This window comes from Corythoichthys intestinalis, chromosome 2, assembly GCF_030265065.1.
Source record: "Corythoichthys intestinalis isolate RoL2023-P3 chromosome 2, ASM3026506v1, whole genome shotgun sequence".
Lineage (NCBI taxonomy): Eukaryota > Metazoa > Chordata > Actinopteri > Syngnathiformes > Syngnathidae > Corythoichthys > Corythoichthys intestinalis.
In genome coordinates, this window is record NC_080396.1 from 9,702,899 (window position 1) to 9,721,039 (window position 18,141).

The 18,141-nt window shown below is 37.6% G+C and overlaps 1 protein-coding gene across 3 annotated transcripts in view; it reads left to right on the top strand.

The window, feature by feature from the left end:
• Window positions 1-1,978: 1,978 nt before the first annotated feature.
• Window positions 1,979-18,141, top strand: part of abcc4 (ATP binding cassette subfamily C member 4 (PEL blood group)) — a 96,795-nt gene continuing 80,632 nt past the window's right edge. For all 3 annotated transcript variants that reach the window (XR_009062613.1, XM_057830627.1, XM_057830626.1), the window contains exons 1-2: window positions 1,979-2,193; window positions 2,556-2,666. Coding sequence is in view for 2 of the 3 variants with exons in the window: in XM_057830627.1 (XP_057686610.1) it covers window positions 2,120-2,193; window positions 2,556-2,666 (185 nt within the window). In the remaining variant the exon portion in view is untranslated. The remainder of the gene's footprint in view (window positions 2,194-2,555; window positions 2,667-18,141) is intronic.

Genomic DNA, 18,141 nt, shown 5'->3' on the forward strand with positions numbered 1-18,141 from the left:
AATTTTTATTTAATTATTTCAACATTTATTTCCATTTAATTTGTTTATTTCAACATTTAAAGACTTCCGTGTCACGCATGGACAACATTGAATTATTTATTCCCATATAAATTTGCCATGCCTGAATTTCGCCTATGAGGATTTAATAAAGTCATATCTTATTTATTTCAGCATTTAAATAAATAAAAAGTGAAAAATATAAATAAAAATTGAAAAACAAATTGAAATAAATAAATTAAAAAATATTGTAATAAATATTGAAATAAAAGCATTTGAATGATATTTAATAATTTATTTATTTATTTATTTATTTTTAATAATTAATTACTTTTAATAATTTAGATTAATAATTTGAAGCCTAAAAAAAAGCATTCCATATTCTAACATCTCCTTGGTGCCAATGTTGCCTACTCCTAATTTAAATAACGATAATTTGTTAAACTCGTCTAAAATAAGACTAAAAATAAGACATTTAATTATTTATTCCCATATATATTTATTTTAACATTGAAATAAATAAAAAAGAGAAAAATATAAATAAAAATTGAATTTAGAAAAAAAAAAAACTAATACAAAAATATTGGAATAAATATTGAAATAAATAAATACTAAAATACAAGCATTTTAATGACATTTAATAATTTCTTTAATTGTGTATTTATTTATTTATTTTCCACTTCTGGTCCTCCATAGAAAATAACCATCTCATGGTCGGTGTCAATGAAAGCTTTTAATTTTTTTTTTTTTTTTTTATTTAATTAATTAATTTATTTTAAAACATTACGTTAATAATTTGAAGCCTACGAAAAGCGATCCATATTCTGACGTCTCCTTGGTGCCAATGTTGCCTACTCCTAATTTAAATAACGATAATTCGTTAAACTCGTCTAAAATAAGCCTACAAATATGACATTTACTTATTTATTCCCATATATATTTATTTTAACATTTAAATAAATAAAAAGTGAAAAATATGAATAAAAATTGATTTTTTTTCTTCAAAATAAATTCATACAAAAATATTGGAATAAATATTGAAGTAAATAAATACTAAAATAGAAGCATTTTAATGAGATTTAATAATTTATTTAATTGTGTATTCATGTATTTATTTTTCACTTCTGGTCCTCCATAGAAAATAACCATCTAATGGTCGGTGTCAATGAAAGCTTTTTTTTTTTTTTTTTTTAAATAAAAAAAAAAAAAAAATAAATAATATATATATATATATATATATATATATATATATATATATTTTTTTTTTTTTAATTAATTGATTTATTTAAAAAAATTAGGTTAATAATTAGAAGCCTAATCCATATTCTGACGTCTCCTTGGTGCCAATGTTGCCAACTCCAAATCAAAATGCCCACAATTCGTTAAACTTGTCTCAAATGAGACTAAAAATAAGACATTTAATTATTTATTCCCATATATATTTATTTTAACATTTAAATAAAACGTGAAAAATATAAATAAAAATTGATTAAAAAAAAAAAATTAATACAAACATATTGGAATACATATTGAAATAAATAAATAAATACTAAAATAGAAGCATTTTATAGACATTTAATAATTTATTTAATTGTGTATTCATTTATTTATTTTCCACTTCTGGTCCTCCATAGAAAACAATCATGTCATGGTCGGTGTCAATGAAAGCTTTTTTGTTGTTGTTTTAATTAATTTAAATAAAATAGGTTAATAATTTGAAACATTCCATATTCTGACGTCTCCTTGGTGCCAATGTTGCCTACCCCTAACTTAATCGCCAATTATTCGTGAAACTCGTATAAAAAAAAGACTAAAAACAAGACATTTTCTTGTCTTGTCGAGAATGGCACCTTTCTGCCAATGGTGTGCTGCAAGAAGGGTGAAATAGTGAGCCAATAGCTGGCCGTCATTTTCCACCAATCGGATGACTTGTAGGAGGAGCCATGACGAATCTTTTTTTCTTTTTCTAATTTTTACCGTAACGATGTGAGAAAAGTCTGCCCTCCAGTTGTGCTATACGTAACACACGTTGCGACCAGCGACCCTGGCGTAACATGCGTAAACGTCGCCTTGAGGTGTATATTGAGGGAGTCGTCGTAACTGCTGTTTGGGGTCGTATACAATGGAAAAAGTAACTAAAGGTGCCAAGACGAACCCGGCAGCGTCGGCGAATCTCCTGTCCAAGGTCCTTTTCTGGTGAGGCAGCCCGGAAGATAAAACGCATGAGCCAGGATACCCTTTTTCATGTGTACTTTTCTATGTATTCTTTTTTAAATGATTTATTAACATTCAGTGTCTACTTTAAAAGCCTTTCATGTAATCGATACTCGCACAGGTTGGCACCCAAACGTGACGTCACTTAAGTTGGTGACGACTTGGTGCTCAATGAAATAAGTTCCGGTCGGTGATTTGATTTGGCTTCAAAACATGTCCAAGCTTTAAAATGCACTGATTTGTAGCTATGTCAACGTGACTAATCGCTTGGCGCCGCTTCAAATCGGCGTTGCGTACTGCTGTAATTGTTATTGTTTAGTGACTTATGTTTTTCATATCTTCAGGTGGCTCAATCCTCTATTTCGTGCTGGATACAAACGTACGTTGGAGGAGGAGGATTTATACCCGGTTCTGGCGGAGGACAGCTCAGAAATATTGGGTTCGGAGCTGCAAAGGTACAATTACAACTGCTTTGTGCTCAGAGAAAACGATAAGACATTATTTCATAGAAATGACTGAGTAAAACCACTTGTTAACAGCCTTGATTTAATTTTCACATCACATGGTTACCCAATTCCAAGTTCTTCCATTCCTTACTTTAAATTTAATGATAGCACTCATCGGATCAAAATTCACAAGACCAGCGGTTAACAAAAAGTAGTGTAGGAGGCATAAATATTCATGAAGACGAAGCAAATATTTTACTCGTAAAAATATATTTAATATTACTGTAAGGAACGCAAGACCAATGTTGGTCAGTTTGACCAGTAACATTTAGGGGTGTGACAATTTATCGATATGGTCGTACCCTACCTGTCAACCCGAGGCCATTGGCAATCTTACAAATAGTGGCGAATGCCCTTACAAATTGGTGACTAATCTTACAACGTTTTATATAGCGTGCAATATGAAACAAAAATAAAACTCAATTTTTAAAATAATATTAATTTATTGGTAATATTGTCACATACAGTGGGGCAAATAAGTATTTAGACAACCACCAATTGTGCAAGTTCTCCTACTTGAAAAGATTAGAGAGGTCTGTAATTGTCAACATGGGTAAACCTCAACCATGAGAGACAGAATGTGGAAAAAAAACAGAAAATCACGGTTTGATTTTTAAAGAATTCAATTCCAAACTAGAGTGGAAAATCAGTACAGTGATACCTCAGCATAATTGGTTCCCAGAAAGTGTGTGTTAGGCGAAAAGTTCGTCTTCCGAACATTTATTTCCCATAAGAAACCATTAAAATGAGAATAATCCGTTCCCAGGTCCCCATAAAACATAATTTTCTACTAAATAAGCCTTAAAACTACACAAAAATATACCTTATTTTCTTTGATGTCTTCTTAGGCTTAACACTAGGCTGTGGTGGGGTCTTTTTTGGTCCCATAATAGCAAAAGTACACTCAATATGGTCCAAAATGTCTATCAAACACAAACCACGTCCGCACTCAACGAAAGGGAGGGGACGAATTGGGACGCCGTGAGCGTGCGTCAGCTTCTCGTGGCGCTGTTCGACCGCGTGTTTTGGTTCGTCCGCCGAAAACTAGTTTGTCAGCAGAGACTATATGCTCGCGAATTTAATGTTCTTGAGGCGAAAAGTTCGTGAGCTTAAGCGTTCGTGAGCTGAGGTATCACTGTATTTGGTCACCTACAAACAAGCAAGATTTCTGGCTGTCAAAGAGGTCTAACTTCTTCTAACGAGGCTCCACTCGTTACCTGTATTAATGGCACCTGTTTTAACTCATTATCGGTATAAAAGACTCCTGTCCACAAGCTCAGTCAGTCACACTCCAAACTCCACTATGGCCAAGACCAAACAGCTGTCGGAAGGACACCAGAGACAAAATTGTAGACCTGCACCAGGCTGGGAGGACTGAATCTGCAATAGGTAAAACGCTTGGTGTAAAGAAATCAACTGTGGGAGCAATTATTAGAAAATGGAAGACATACAAGACCACTGATAATCTCCCTCGATCTGGGGCTCCATGCACGATCTCACCCCGTGGCGTCAAAATGACAACATGAACGGTGAGCAAAAATCCCAGAACCACACGGGTGGACCTAGTGCATGACCTACAGAGAGCTGGGACCACAGTAACAAAGGCTACTATCAGTAACACAATGCGCCGCCAGGGACTCAAATCCTGCACTGCCAGACGTGTCCCCCTGCTGAAGAAAGTACACGTCCAGGCCTGTCTGCGGTTCGCTAGAGAGCATTTGGATGATTCAGAAGAGGACTGGGAGAATGTGTTATGGTCAGATGAAACCAAAATAGAACTTTTTGGTAGAAACGCAGGTTCTCGTGTTTGGAGGAGAAAGAATACTTAATTGCATCCGAACAACACCATACCCATTGTGAAGCATGGGGGTGGAAACGTCATGCTTTTGGGCTGTTTTTCTGCAAAGGTACCAGGACGACTGATCTGTGTAAAGGAAAGAATGAATGGAGCCATGTATCGAGTGATTTTGAGTGAAAATCTCCTTCCATCAGCAAGGGCATTGAAGACGAGACGTGGCTGGGTCTTTCAGCATGACAATGATCCCAAACACACAGCCATGGCAACAGTGGAGTGGCTTTGTAAGAAGCATTTCAAGGTCCTGGAGTGGCCTAGCCAGTCTCCAGATCTCAGCCCCATAGAAAATCTGTGGAGGGAGTTGAAAGTCTGGGTTGCCCAACGACAGCTCCAACACATTACTGCTCTAGAGGAGATCTGCATGGAGGAATGGGCCAAAATACCAGCAAAAGTGTGTGAATAGCTTGTGAAGAGTTACAGAAAACGTTTGGCCTCCCTTATTGGCAACAAAGGGTACATAACAAAGTATTGAGATTAAATTTTGGTTTTGACCAAATAATTATTTTCCACCATGATTTGCAAATAATTTTTAAAAAATCAAACAATGTGATTTTGTGTTTTTTTCCCCACATTATGTCTCTCATGGTTGAGGTTTACCCATGTTGACAATTACAGGCCTCTCTAATATTTCCAAGTGGGAGAAATTGCACAATTAGTGGTTCACTAAATACTTATATGCCCCACTGTATAACCTGGTGCAATCAAAGAACAATATCTTCAGCTACATAATGATTACTAAAATTAACAGATACTTTTGATATAATTGTAGCACTTTTGGCAATTTCTATCATGTCTTTTGATGGCTGCACTTCATGGCACTTCAGCTCGCAATTCAGTTTGACTTGATGGTAGATTGTCAGTGTGTCCAATTATAAATCAAAAAGGTCAGTTGATAAAATTAACTTACCGATGCAATGTTTGAGTCAGGGAACATTTCATTTGCTAATTCTGAGAAGTGACCAGCAATAGTTGCGGGCAAATTGTGTTTGGCAACAAATTGGCAGAATAAAATTCATTCATTCAATTCAATCATTCTGCAGACTGCATTTTTATGACCAGTGTTGCTAATCTTACTTTAAAAAAGTAATTAATTACAGTTACAAATTACTTCTCCCAAAAAGTAATTGAGTTAGTAACTCAGTTACCTGAATGTAAGAGTAATTAGTTACTTGGCAAAGTAACTGGTGTTACCTTTCATGTTTTTTTTCATTAAAAAAAAAAAACAACAACAAAAAATCATATACCCCTTTCCCACTGGCCAAAAAACCCATGTCAACCCACTAACAATTGGATTTTGGTGGCAGTGGGAAAGGTGCAGCGACCCGCCTCGACCTGTGTCAATCAACCCGCCAAGAGCCCCGCGTTAAAATCACCTCGGGTCTGATCGTTGAAATGTGAAAGCAAAACCCCGGGTCAACAGTCAACACCCTAATCTACGTGTTGACATCGGCTCTTACGTGATGCGTCATAACAACGTGCCAGTCGCCTCCCATTCAACGCGCCCCACAACCGTAATTACATCGATGCTCATGACAAAGCTAGTAGAGGAAGAAGAATTCACATTGCCTACGTTGCCTCAGCACAAGCAGAGTGTTGATCCTTTGCCGCATTTCGATCATTTTGAGGGCAGTAAAAAGCATGAAAACAGAGAACACCAACAGAAAGGAGGCTTCCATGTTGCTCTGCATTGTTTACTTCCTTGAACTGAATGAATTCGGTCGCACTTGCCATCGCACATTTTATCGTGGTGACGTCACGTAACCTTACGCACGGCTCAGGAGGGGTGGGGGGTTAGACGGGTGAAAAAAAAAAAAAAAGACACGGCTTTTTTTGTCAATGGGAAAGGTGCCAAATGCCAATTGCTAGTGGGTTGCATCGGCTTGGAAAAAACGAGCGTTGACCCACTAGTTTCAGTGGGAAAGGGGCAATAGTAACATTTGCTATGTTTGGAAGTCAACCGTTAAAGTTGTTAAAATTGCTCCCGTTTTTGCATTAGTTCCCTTCTGTCTACTTTCGACATGCGAAAGTTTTAAAATTGTTTTCATCATTTAAAGATAGATTCAAGTCAAGATTTTGCCAAGTATTTTAGATAAAAGGTTACATAGGTCCGCAAGGAAGGTTCACTACAACAGAGCCTTTCTGAGAAGTCTACTGCTTTAAGATGGCGGCTGTTTACCAACGCCGGCAAGTGTATCATTTCGCATTTAGTTCATATACATGTGCTATCTAGCATAGCATCATGTGGACGTAGTTTGTACGCTGTCGGCTACAGTCAGGTATTATTGGAGCCACCTAGCCTTGCATCGCTTTTGCAACGGTGTCACAACTCCCCCTTTCCCACTCGCGCTCTTCTTTCTCCGTGTCTCTGACTTTTCTCGCATCATTCAACCAACGTAGTAATGCATAGTATCGTAAATTGTCTCGTTGCCGAAACGGTGACAAAATCCGAACGGAGAAAAAAAAAACGTAATGCACGAAAAACGTACCGATTTTGAACATATGGCGTACACATTTAAAAATCAGTGCTCACTTGTCCAAATTACGCCGAAACCGTACAACTTCACAGGTGTGTAATATGGTGGTACCTCAACATACGATCCTTTCGACATCAGACGTAAAATTTGACTCGTCATTTGTCTCGACATATGATGACATGCTCGAAATACGACGATTTATGACGGCGTTGCTGTTTCGTTGTTTTCCCAAAACACGGATGCACAGCATTTTTTTTTAGAGAAATCAACATGCGTCCCGAGAAGGTTAGTGCAGGTGGTGAAAAATGGAAAAATGTGACTCTTAGCCATAGACTTCAAAATGATATTGACGGGACACAGCGTGCATGGCCGATTAATAGGGGGCCTATCTCCGTCAAAGCTGACCGAGTGAAAACACAAAGAGCTTTTTACGTTGAAATTTCTTGTGAATAAATGGACTTTAAACAGTCTCGATTCTTGGTTAAAAGCAAAAAAAAAAAAACGGGCAGTTAGCGTTTATATTATGTAAATATGTCTTTAGGCCACTGTGGCGCCGCCATATCACCACAAAGACGTTTTTACGTTGATAATTCTTGTGATTAAATGCTTAAATCCCTGAATTCTTTATAGATATGGAAGTAAATCAGTCTTGCTTATTGGTTAAAAGCAAAAAAACGGGTAGTTAGCATTTACTTGACGTAAATATGTCAAATGTGCTGCTAGTCTTTAAGCCACTGTGGCGCCGCCTTATCACAACAAAGAGCTTTTTACGTTGAAATTTTTGGTAATAAATGCTTAAATCCCTGAATTCTTTATAGATATGGACGTAAAACAGTCTGGATTCTTGGTTAAAAGCAAAAAAAACAACAACAAAAAAACAGCGAGTTAGCATTTATGTTATGTAATATGTCGAATGTGGTGCTATTCTTTAATCCACTGTAGTGCCGCCTTATCACAACAAAGAGCTTTTTACGTTGACATTTTTGTGAATAAATGCTTAAATCCCTGAATTCTTTATAGATATGGACGGGACACGGGGTGCGGGGCCGATTAATAGGGGGCCTGTCTCCGTCAAAGTTGGCCAAGGGGAAACACAAAGAGCTTTTTACGTTGAAATTTCTTGTGAATAAATGCCTAAATCCCTGAATTCTTTATAGATATGGACGTAAAACAGTCTCGATTCTTGGTTAAAAGTAAAAAAAAAAACGGGTAGTTAGCATTTTTACGTAAATATGTCGAATGTGCTGCTAGCCTTTAAGGAACTGTGGCGTCGCCTTATCACAAAAAAGAGCTTTTTACGTTGACATTTTTGGGAATAAATGCTTAAATCCCCTAGATCTTTATAGAAATGGACGTAAAACAGTCTTGATTATTGGTTAAAAGCAAAAAAACAGGCAGATGGCATTTATTTTACGTAAATATGTCAAATGTGCTGCTAGTCTTTAAGCCACTGTGGCGCCGCCTTATCACAAAAAAGAGCTTTTTACGTTGAAATTTTTAGGCGTAAATGCTTAAATGCCCGAATTAATTAAAGATATTGACGTAAAACAAGCTCAATTCATTGTTAAAAGCAAAAAAAAAAACTGCGCCGTTAGCATTTATTTCATGTAAATATAGCGAATTATGACGCAAATGCCATCGCGGTAAAATTTTCCCATTGATTTTTTTCCCAACGTATCAAAATGCATGCATGGTACGAAAAATCTAATCATTACCTTGAATCCTTGAACAAATAATTTCTGAGACAATCCTTCCTGTTTGTATGCGGTACAGCTTTCATAGTTTTTCAACCTAAATTCGGCGTGGATCGCTGCATATGTTGAATAACTGGCACCGACTTCGACTGACTGAAGCAGAGTGGAGGACGGCTCCCTACTTGAAGGCGTGGCGCAGTGTCTGGGGAATGTGACCCGTCAATAGACCCTACTCACGTGACGTCACAGCCACGCCCCCGCACCATGTTGTCCGTATACTCGTCATGTTAATGCATTAGCGCTTCGTAAATTCCTCCTATTATGGCGTGTTTTTCTGCTCGTCAACATTAATAATCAAAATTGTGAAGTCGTGTGTGGCGGTCGGTTGCAAAAACCGAGAAGATAGACGGAGAGACTTGAAGTTTTACCGTATTCCGAGAGACCCGGAGAGGAGACCGAGACTGACTGCTGCAATTCGACGAGAAAACTGGGCTCCAAACGACTACCACAGATTATGTAGTAGTCATTTTATATCTGGTAAGATGCATTTAATATATATTTAGAGGGTTTTGGGCTGACAACCACAATTAAGATCATTGCTAGGCTAATCGCCGACAACATACACTCAGACGTTGTGAATGAACTACCTGAAAATATATAATTATAAGGGGATAATCAGACAGTTGTCATACAATTAATTTACAATTTCACTATTGAGGTCAAAAGCCAAAAATAAATTCAACTAGGGACAATCTGGAGTAGTGCTATCGCACTTCATATTTATTACATATTATATATGTATGTAGTGAGAGTGCTATCGCTAAACCATATAAACATTAAAAGCCCTAGCTCCATTGACAAATGACATGAAATACATTAGACTTGACGGTGGATGTTAGCAAGAACAAAAGATTTTGAATTGAAAATTTCGTAACTCACCTTCCGAGCACAAGATTCCTGCCGAATTTTCGTGTACGAGGACCTGTTTCACCCAACCAGCAACGTAGCATTTATAAGCCTCCAAGCTCTTAAAGTTTTTCAAACTTTCGTGAGAATAAGCTGATTTTGTGTGGACAAGATAGTTGTAAATATCAGGGTCAGGCAAAGATGGCGAAGACAGCGGGTCGAAAAACATCGATTTAGGCATCAAATACGGATCTGGCGAATGGATAAGCTGAAGCTTTTCCACGTAACGCCTTTTATGCAACGCATCCAATGAGTTTACAGCGTCAGATAACACCGGGGCTTCCATGAATTGCTCTATAACTTGCACGACGAATTGAAAACAATGAGAATAGGTCTAAAAAATAGGTACAATATGGCGGGCGGATACAGCGACACGTCATTTTGTGACGTAGGTGAGTAGGGTCTATATCATTATTAAGTCTATGTCAAAGTAGGGATTTGACAATATATCGAAAAGGTGATATATCGCAGTACTTTGCAGCCGAAAAGGTAATCGATATGCTCCCATCGAGAATCTATAAATCATTTTAAAAAGGTGTCACTGTTTAAAAACACAAAAAGAACCAACAGGTTGCTACCAAAATCTTCCATTAGAATAGAGTCTAAGTTAGTTAATTTTGACTGGATTGGACGGCACTGAAACCAGAGCATTAACAGCCAGTCTTTTGTGGGCGTTAACTGGTCACTTCTTGTTCATTTTAGGGCATTTACAGGTTAGTTCCTGTTGATTTTGAGCCACTTCCTATTCATTTGGGGCTATTCTTGAGTCACTTCCTTTTCAGTAACCCAAAATCAACAGAAAATGACCCGTAAATGCCTCTAGAGGAAAAGGAATTGACCAAAAATCAACAGTAAATGATGTCAAATGCCCCAAAATTAAATCGTTGCCTGACATTGGCTGCCACTGATGGCCATAAACGTCCAATCAGTTTCAAGTAGGAGGGATGGCAGCGAATGCACACTATGAGCACTATGAACAACGTTCCACCCTCCCAGTTCAAATGGATCAGACGTCTAAGAGTGAGAAACTCACAGCAAAAGGATGAAAATAGTTTGTTTTTCTATTTATTAGTTGTTTTGTAGAACAGGGGTCCCCAACCTTTTTTGCACCACGGACCGGTGTTATTTGGGTCTTTTTTTCACAGACCGGTGTTCTGACAAATTTTGCAACTCATCAGAAATTGCAACGATGCGGTTCTGCGTATGCGCGTAACGTTAAACATAGCCGCAAAATGCGCAAATGCAGCGATTCCAAAGTAAACACTACAAACTTTCTTGAAAGAAAGGAATATTAACTTACGTTTGATCATGGAAGGACATGTAGAAAAGTTCTCCTCAGATACATCCTGCCTTGTTAGCTGCACACAACAACTGCACACCGCTCTCACCATTAACGACTTCGCCTTGTCGTTCAGCATTAATTAAGAAGCCTGCTTCACAAAGACACGATGTTGGAAATTGTAGCAAGGTTTTCAATGCTCTCGTAGCGATGTCAGGATATTCCGGAATGACTTTAATCCAGAACCTCGGTAGAGTTGTTGTCTCAAATGTACGTTTAATAAGGTCGCCGTCATTTGCGATGTCTACAAGCTGATCCTCCTGTTGCACAGACATGCTCGAATCACTCTGTTTATTCACAAACGGGTCACGAATCCACTCGTTCGCAGTTCATGGGTCTTCGAGGTTGTAGGCTCGTCAGGTGCCATTTTTGCCGTAAAAATATCTCCAAAGACGTCTGTTTTCCAGTCATCTTCGCTCGTGTGGGGGCTAATTATTTCCGGGGACAAATGTGCTGCGCCCGCGGTCTAGTAATACGTTATCATCGAGGACAAGCGCGCATAGATATATTATATACACAAACAAGATGTACTTTTAGCAGTCCAATCAATAGATTCCTATGACGACATTCTAATCTATCCTGTAGTATTATATCTAGAGTAGACAGGGATATTGGTGTGTTAAGCAAGGGCACAGGGTTAATTTGGCCAGAATGCGGCATCGTGTTGTATCATGAGGCACCCAGAGGTTCCCACCCCTAGTGCAAATCGTATTGTATCATGAGGCACCCAGAGGTTCCCACCCCTAGTGCAAAGTCTGCAAAAAGACTTTTTCGTTAGGGACAATGAGGGGTCATAGCCATCGGGTCGCACATGAGAGGAGAAATAACACCAGTTAAAGAGAAATATTTTTTTTTCTTCATCAGAGGTTGTTGTGACATGTTTTGGTCTTGAATAATATTTTTAAGGTCCTAAAAATGTCTTAAAATTAAAATTGACTTTTAAAAGTGCAAGAATCCTGTCCTCCGACGACATCCATTCGCCTATCTTTATAAGTTAAGGTGTCAATTATTATTATTATCGTAACATCAGCAAGGAAGTCGCCGGCTTCGTCAAGTTTTTAATCATTTACTTCAGAACTTGTGCAACACAACACGGCTACTGTCCGCCGTAGCCGATGCAAACAACATGAAATGAGAAAGTAAAAACTCTTCCGCACCTCTCTTACTCTTCCTCTCATTAGTCACACGGTGGGTTAGGAACAGCATGCAAAACACAACCGCCACATTAGAACCCGATTCGTCACAAAGTTATTATTATTAATTTTATATTATTATTCTAATTTGTATTTAAAATGTATTGGTTTTGCTATGTGTCATTACTGTTTGTAATTGTAGCAGCAGTATTTATGAATTTTATGAATTGAAAAGTGAAAAATTAACTTATTTCTATTGATTTACACTGAAAACCTAATTTGATTTAGGAAAAAAACTTGGAATCCAATTTTGCTGTGTGGAATCCAATTTTGCTGTGTCGAGGATTTGTTTAGCATGACGTTGTAATCGTTTGTTTTGAAAGTTGCATTCAGTATTAATGATTTGTGTGGATACACTGCCCTCTAGTGGCAACAGTGAATATGCCAAAACTAGTCTAACATGGCTGAATCCAGCTGCTCCCTGTTAAGACCAATATAAGGTATGTTTTTGTTTGAGCTAAAACATTTGTTTATGCATTCGTTATTTAGTTTATTATATTAAGCAGTTTCTTTTGTGGGTATGTGTTTGATTGATTTGTTAAGAACATTGTTGAAAAATAAAAACAAAACAAACATTAGGATTTTATAGCATTTAAGCAAGCAGACTTTTTTTTAGCTAATTGTTCTTTCGTTGTACAGTGATTTCTCGCTACTTCGTGCTTCAAACTTCGCTCCCTGAGTCCATCGCGGATTTTTTTTTTTTTGTCCAATAAAAATAAATAAATAAATAAAGATGAGCTATCCCAAGCCAATCGCGTAGTCTCTCTTTCCCTCCCTCCCTCCCTCCCTCCCTCCGTCCGTCTCCTGCTCTTTGTTGGTCAGGCAGAGCACTGCAATTGCTTATTAAAGTTAACAATGATTGACAGACGATTAAGGTTTGATCTTGCCAGAGACTCGAACTTCAAAGAGCCGCATGCGCCAATCATCGTTAAATTGTTAAACAGTTGCTGTGGCAACTCATTGTGTGTAAGTGAGCAGCTTGAGTGGATTTGAGTGGACTCACTCAATGAAGCATTTAAAGGGGAACTTTGAACTAAGGTTGGCCAACCACGTTTTTGAATAATATCATTGGCTAAACAATTATAAGCAAATTTTCATTATTTTTTTTTTAACGCAACCCTTCCAGATTCTTTGTTTAACCCATAGCAACGCCCTGGACAACGAAAATGCTTTTCTTCGGCAATCTTCGGAAATCTTCGGAAATTACGTCACACCTAGACATGCGAGGGAAGTCCACCATAGAACAGTATTGTTTGTTGCATTGCTTCTCGGTAAGATGCCACAGCGGTGTGTGGCGATGTTTTGTTCTCGCTCAAACGAAAAGTTGTATGAGTGGCCAAAGGATAGCAGGGCACGTAAATGGACATCGCACGAAGCGAATGAATTTCACGTCATCATCGAGTAGTGTTCTCTGCTGCAAACACTTCGAAGATGCCTGCTTCCTTAACCAGTCTGCTTATGATCAAGGATTTGCCAAAAAGTAAGTGTGATTTTTGGATAGATGACTGATGACTTTGTCAAAGCATAGCTGCCTACTGTTGTGGAATTGAACAGTATAAGCTAGCGACGTTAGCCGAAAGTTAACTCGTGGCAATCCCCGATCATAGTTGTTGTTGCGTTCGCTAGGTTAAGCGTGTTTAAATTGTGCGTCATCTACGATCGTGTCTGAAAGGGTTAATCCACTGTCAATCGGGAAACGGGTGTGGATGTGCATATAAACGGGTCGGCGTCGCGGTAATTCACGGTCACGTTGCTGTAAGAGACACACACCGCCGGTGAGTTTGTGCACATTTATTTGTATTTGTATTATGTATTTCCACCTTCATGCTTCAAGCATTGCATTGCTTTTGGACGGTTCGGCGTTCACGGTGATCGCATGATAGGCTTCTAGTTTGTGTTTTATGAGAGCCGCTGACAGGTGACAGCTGACAAATAGCGTGTTGGTTTAGCGTAGCCATTGAGTCAATCTCGCAGCGAATCAGCGAGCGCGCAGGTCACGCCGTGAATCATCGGAAATGTAGTGTCGGGACAACACTGAAGTGGTGCTTTGTAATCTGTTCGCTTGTGTGAAAAAACTACATTTCCTCACGCCATTAGACGCCAATTCGAGCTGCTGGATCTGCCAAAATGAACATGAAGTCTGATTATTATTTTTTTTAACAATGTCATCAGATAGACAAAAACATAAAATTCTGTGCAAATGCCTGCATCTTCAAATCATGAAAATAATAACAGCCTATATCTTACCAATGTTGTAATCTCGATGGGTCTTGTATCCATTCCATGTCAGGTAGTCTAGGCACATTGTTTGCATTCTGATTAGCGTCTGGCTAATACATGTTAGATCCAACATAAAATTCCAAGCTCCTCTTCTTCCTCCAACTCTTCAAAAACTTGGATCTCCTCCCTTGCGCTCGGTCTATCGCTTATATCGCTGTTTGAATCATTGTTTGAAGGGCTTTGTATGGCGGCCGTATGTATGGAGCTGCCAACGCTGTTCCCGGTGTGAGGTATCACTTCCGGGTTCGTCCCCTTTCAGGCTCGAACTTCGGAAACGCGATTATTTTGTCAAATATACAACATATAAATTATTTTTTCATGCTTTATTTGGTGGACAATGTTTAATTACTTTACTTGTGACCCTATTTGGCATGTGAAGAAATTAGTTCACACTACAGCTTTAATAAAGCCAAGCATTTTTGTACTTTGTTCTTGTTTAATAATAATTTTGTGGGACAGTTGCATGTTTAAAACTTATCATAATTATTGAATTTGAAGTGCTTAAAAGCCATTTATTAATATATATATATATATATATATATATATACACACAGAAAAGTTTTTATTTTTTAATTATACAACACTTATTTGTTTTACATATCCTAAAATTTATTCTGCAACACGTTAAATGTTAGTACTCGATTACTTGATTATTCAAACTAATTGGTAGATTAATCAATTTCCCAAATAATTAATAGCTGCAGGGTTATCATTTAAAGTTAAGTGAACTATTTTCCCATTTGTAAAGAATACTTGCAACATGTTGCCATGATGCAAAACAGACAGAATTGTGCCCTCTTCAAAATCAAATGGAAGAATTGCATGATCTCCTCCCTGTAAATGCATTATAGAAGTGAATATAACCACCAGTTATTGGTTAAAAGGTAAAAGATTTATAACATGATTGTGCAAGTACAGGGCCAAGCCAACCAAACCCAAAGATGTGATGTTTAACTACAAGAGCAATTTACAACTGAAGACCAGCGTGTGGTTAATGAATGACACTAAATCCTTGCACTCCTTTTTCCCAGTGAATTCAAATTGGAAGCCCGTTAGTTGTTGGGGTTTTTCGTGTGTGTGTTAATCAAGGACTCTTTTCAGTTACCATTACGCAACTATGAAATGCTATTTAATCTGCAACTGTAAAACCGTGAAATCAACTGCTGATAACGTCTAGTATTGGCCTGTACCATAATGTCAATCCTCACCATGTTAGTAAAGGCTTACTGTGCTTTAAAGGTTGTGCAAAAGGTGATTTCCCGGACATTTCATGGTGTGCTTACGCATTTTCAAAGCCGATATTGTAAATGATAGGAAGCCAGTGTTCTTAAATCACTGTCTACTACTTGATTTATACTTAAATGATAGAATCTGAAGAGGAGCTACACAGAAATTGACGTTAACCCCTTTTTCAACAGCCACTGTGGCTAGCGGTTTCCCAGGATTGCGAGCCACTTTAGGTTTTCAATAGCCACCAGAGGTGGGCAGTAACGCATTACAGTTACTCCACTGCATTTACATGAGTATCTTTTTGAGAAAAATGTACTTCTCTGAGTTTTAGTTTGACCAATACATACTTTCTACTAATATTGAGCAGATTTGTGAAAAAGAGACGCTGCTCTTCAGTGCTGCAACGATTAATCGATTAACTCGAGTAATTCAATTAGGAAAAAAGCTTTAAATCCCATTTTGCTGCTTCGAGGATTCTTTAAATTAGTCGTGCTGTAATGTTTTTTTTTTTGAAAATGTTCACATTTAGTTTTATTGATTTGGGTGTGCCATAACTCATTTAATATGTCTGAATCCTTCTGCTCCCTGTTAAGACCAACATAAGGTTAGTTTTTGTTTCAGCTAATATATATTTTTTTATGCATTGGTAATTTAGTTTATACAGTAGGTTAGAGCTGAAACGAATACTCAAGCAACTTGAGTAACTCGAGTTTAAAAACTGATCTGATTAATTTTGTTCACCTCGAGGAATCGTTTAATTTTGTCAGCTCTAAGCATCACGTTTTGCACGGACTACTTTTAATGCGGGACAATGCGCTGACATCACGTGTGTAGAGGAAGAAGCAATAAAAATTTTTTTTTTTTTTAAACTTCACTGCAGCCGATAGCCGCTACAATCTACGCTGACATTGCTAAAAACTATGCCCGCATAATGCTACGGTGGTAGCACGTAGCATCTGATAGATACATGTAAGTAGAACTACATGTGAAATGACAGACTCGGCGGCGTTAGTAAACAGCCGCCTTCTTAAAGCAGTAGACTTCTCAGCGCTAATTAATAAGATTAACGTCATTACTGTCACTCGCTCACGTAACTTTAGCCCTACGGAGGGCTAGGTTTCTTTTAATTATGACCACTGTCGATGCGTGGCTAACTCTTACATACAGGCTTTATTTAATTTGTGAAAACATAGCGCTGCAGAGTGATTAGGGTGTAAAATAATGCTAACTGTCAATTTTAGCACAGTAGTCATTTCTGGATAAAACACCCAAGTAGCACTGGTGCCTAATGTGCTCCAATACAGCACAGCATTTACTTTGAACACGGCAAAAACTCAAAATCCTATCAGGACTTACAGTTTAGCCTAACTTAAAACTTAACTAGAATTTTAAAATGGCTTGACACAAATGGAAATTCAGTTGAAACACGTGGGGAAAAACACCTAACTTTTACGTGATGACATTTTTAGGTAAGAAATATATATATGGCGGAAAACACTCAGGTGACTTGAAGTTCCACTCTGAGACCCCTAATTTGGCCAACTTAAAAACTGTCCGATATGCATATGTGATACATTATTGGAAAGATTAAAATCTCAATTTTCTGGGGGAAGAAAAATTTTGAACAGGAGGGCATTCAAAAAAAAAATTTTTTTTAAACAGCAAAACCCTATATGCAGGCAAGAGCAAGCGAGAGCAGAATTACAGACGCCACGACTTTAACGAGATATTATCGCGTACTTACCTTGTTTCAATCCAAAAGCTCCATGTAGCATGTATCACCGAGTGTCAAGACACAGCTGTGAATGGCCACAGCCGGATTTTTGGGGGATTTTATGGGTGAAACATGGTAATATAACAAGGGTCGTGATGCAGAAATCGCAGAGAACAAGGAGTGGTCGAGATGTTGTTTTTCATATATTTACCCTTTTAAACGCTATTTTTCCATTTTTCTCTGTTTGGATTGAATATTTATCATCTAAAATATTGGGGAAAATGCGACAGTAACGAAAACAATATAATTAAGCGATAGTTACGAGGTAGATATCAGTGACTTTTTTCCAGACGCCAATTTTTTCATTGTGACGTAATTTGTTAAAAAGTTTAAAATATGCGAGTAAAAAAATTGAAGTTTTTTTTTTTTTTTTTTTTTTTTAAACTAAATATTAGACATCAATTAATGGTTTTATTTAAGCTAAAATGACTTTTCGAATAATAAATACTAGGGCTGCAGCTATCGAATATTTTAGTAATCGAGTAATCGACTGAAAATTCTATCGATTAATCGAGTAATCGGATAAAACAAATATATTTTTAGGTGAAGAGCAATTATAAATATACATGAGAAAACAAGACATTTCATCTAATCTTGAACCATTTTTAGTCAATCAATG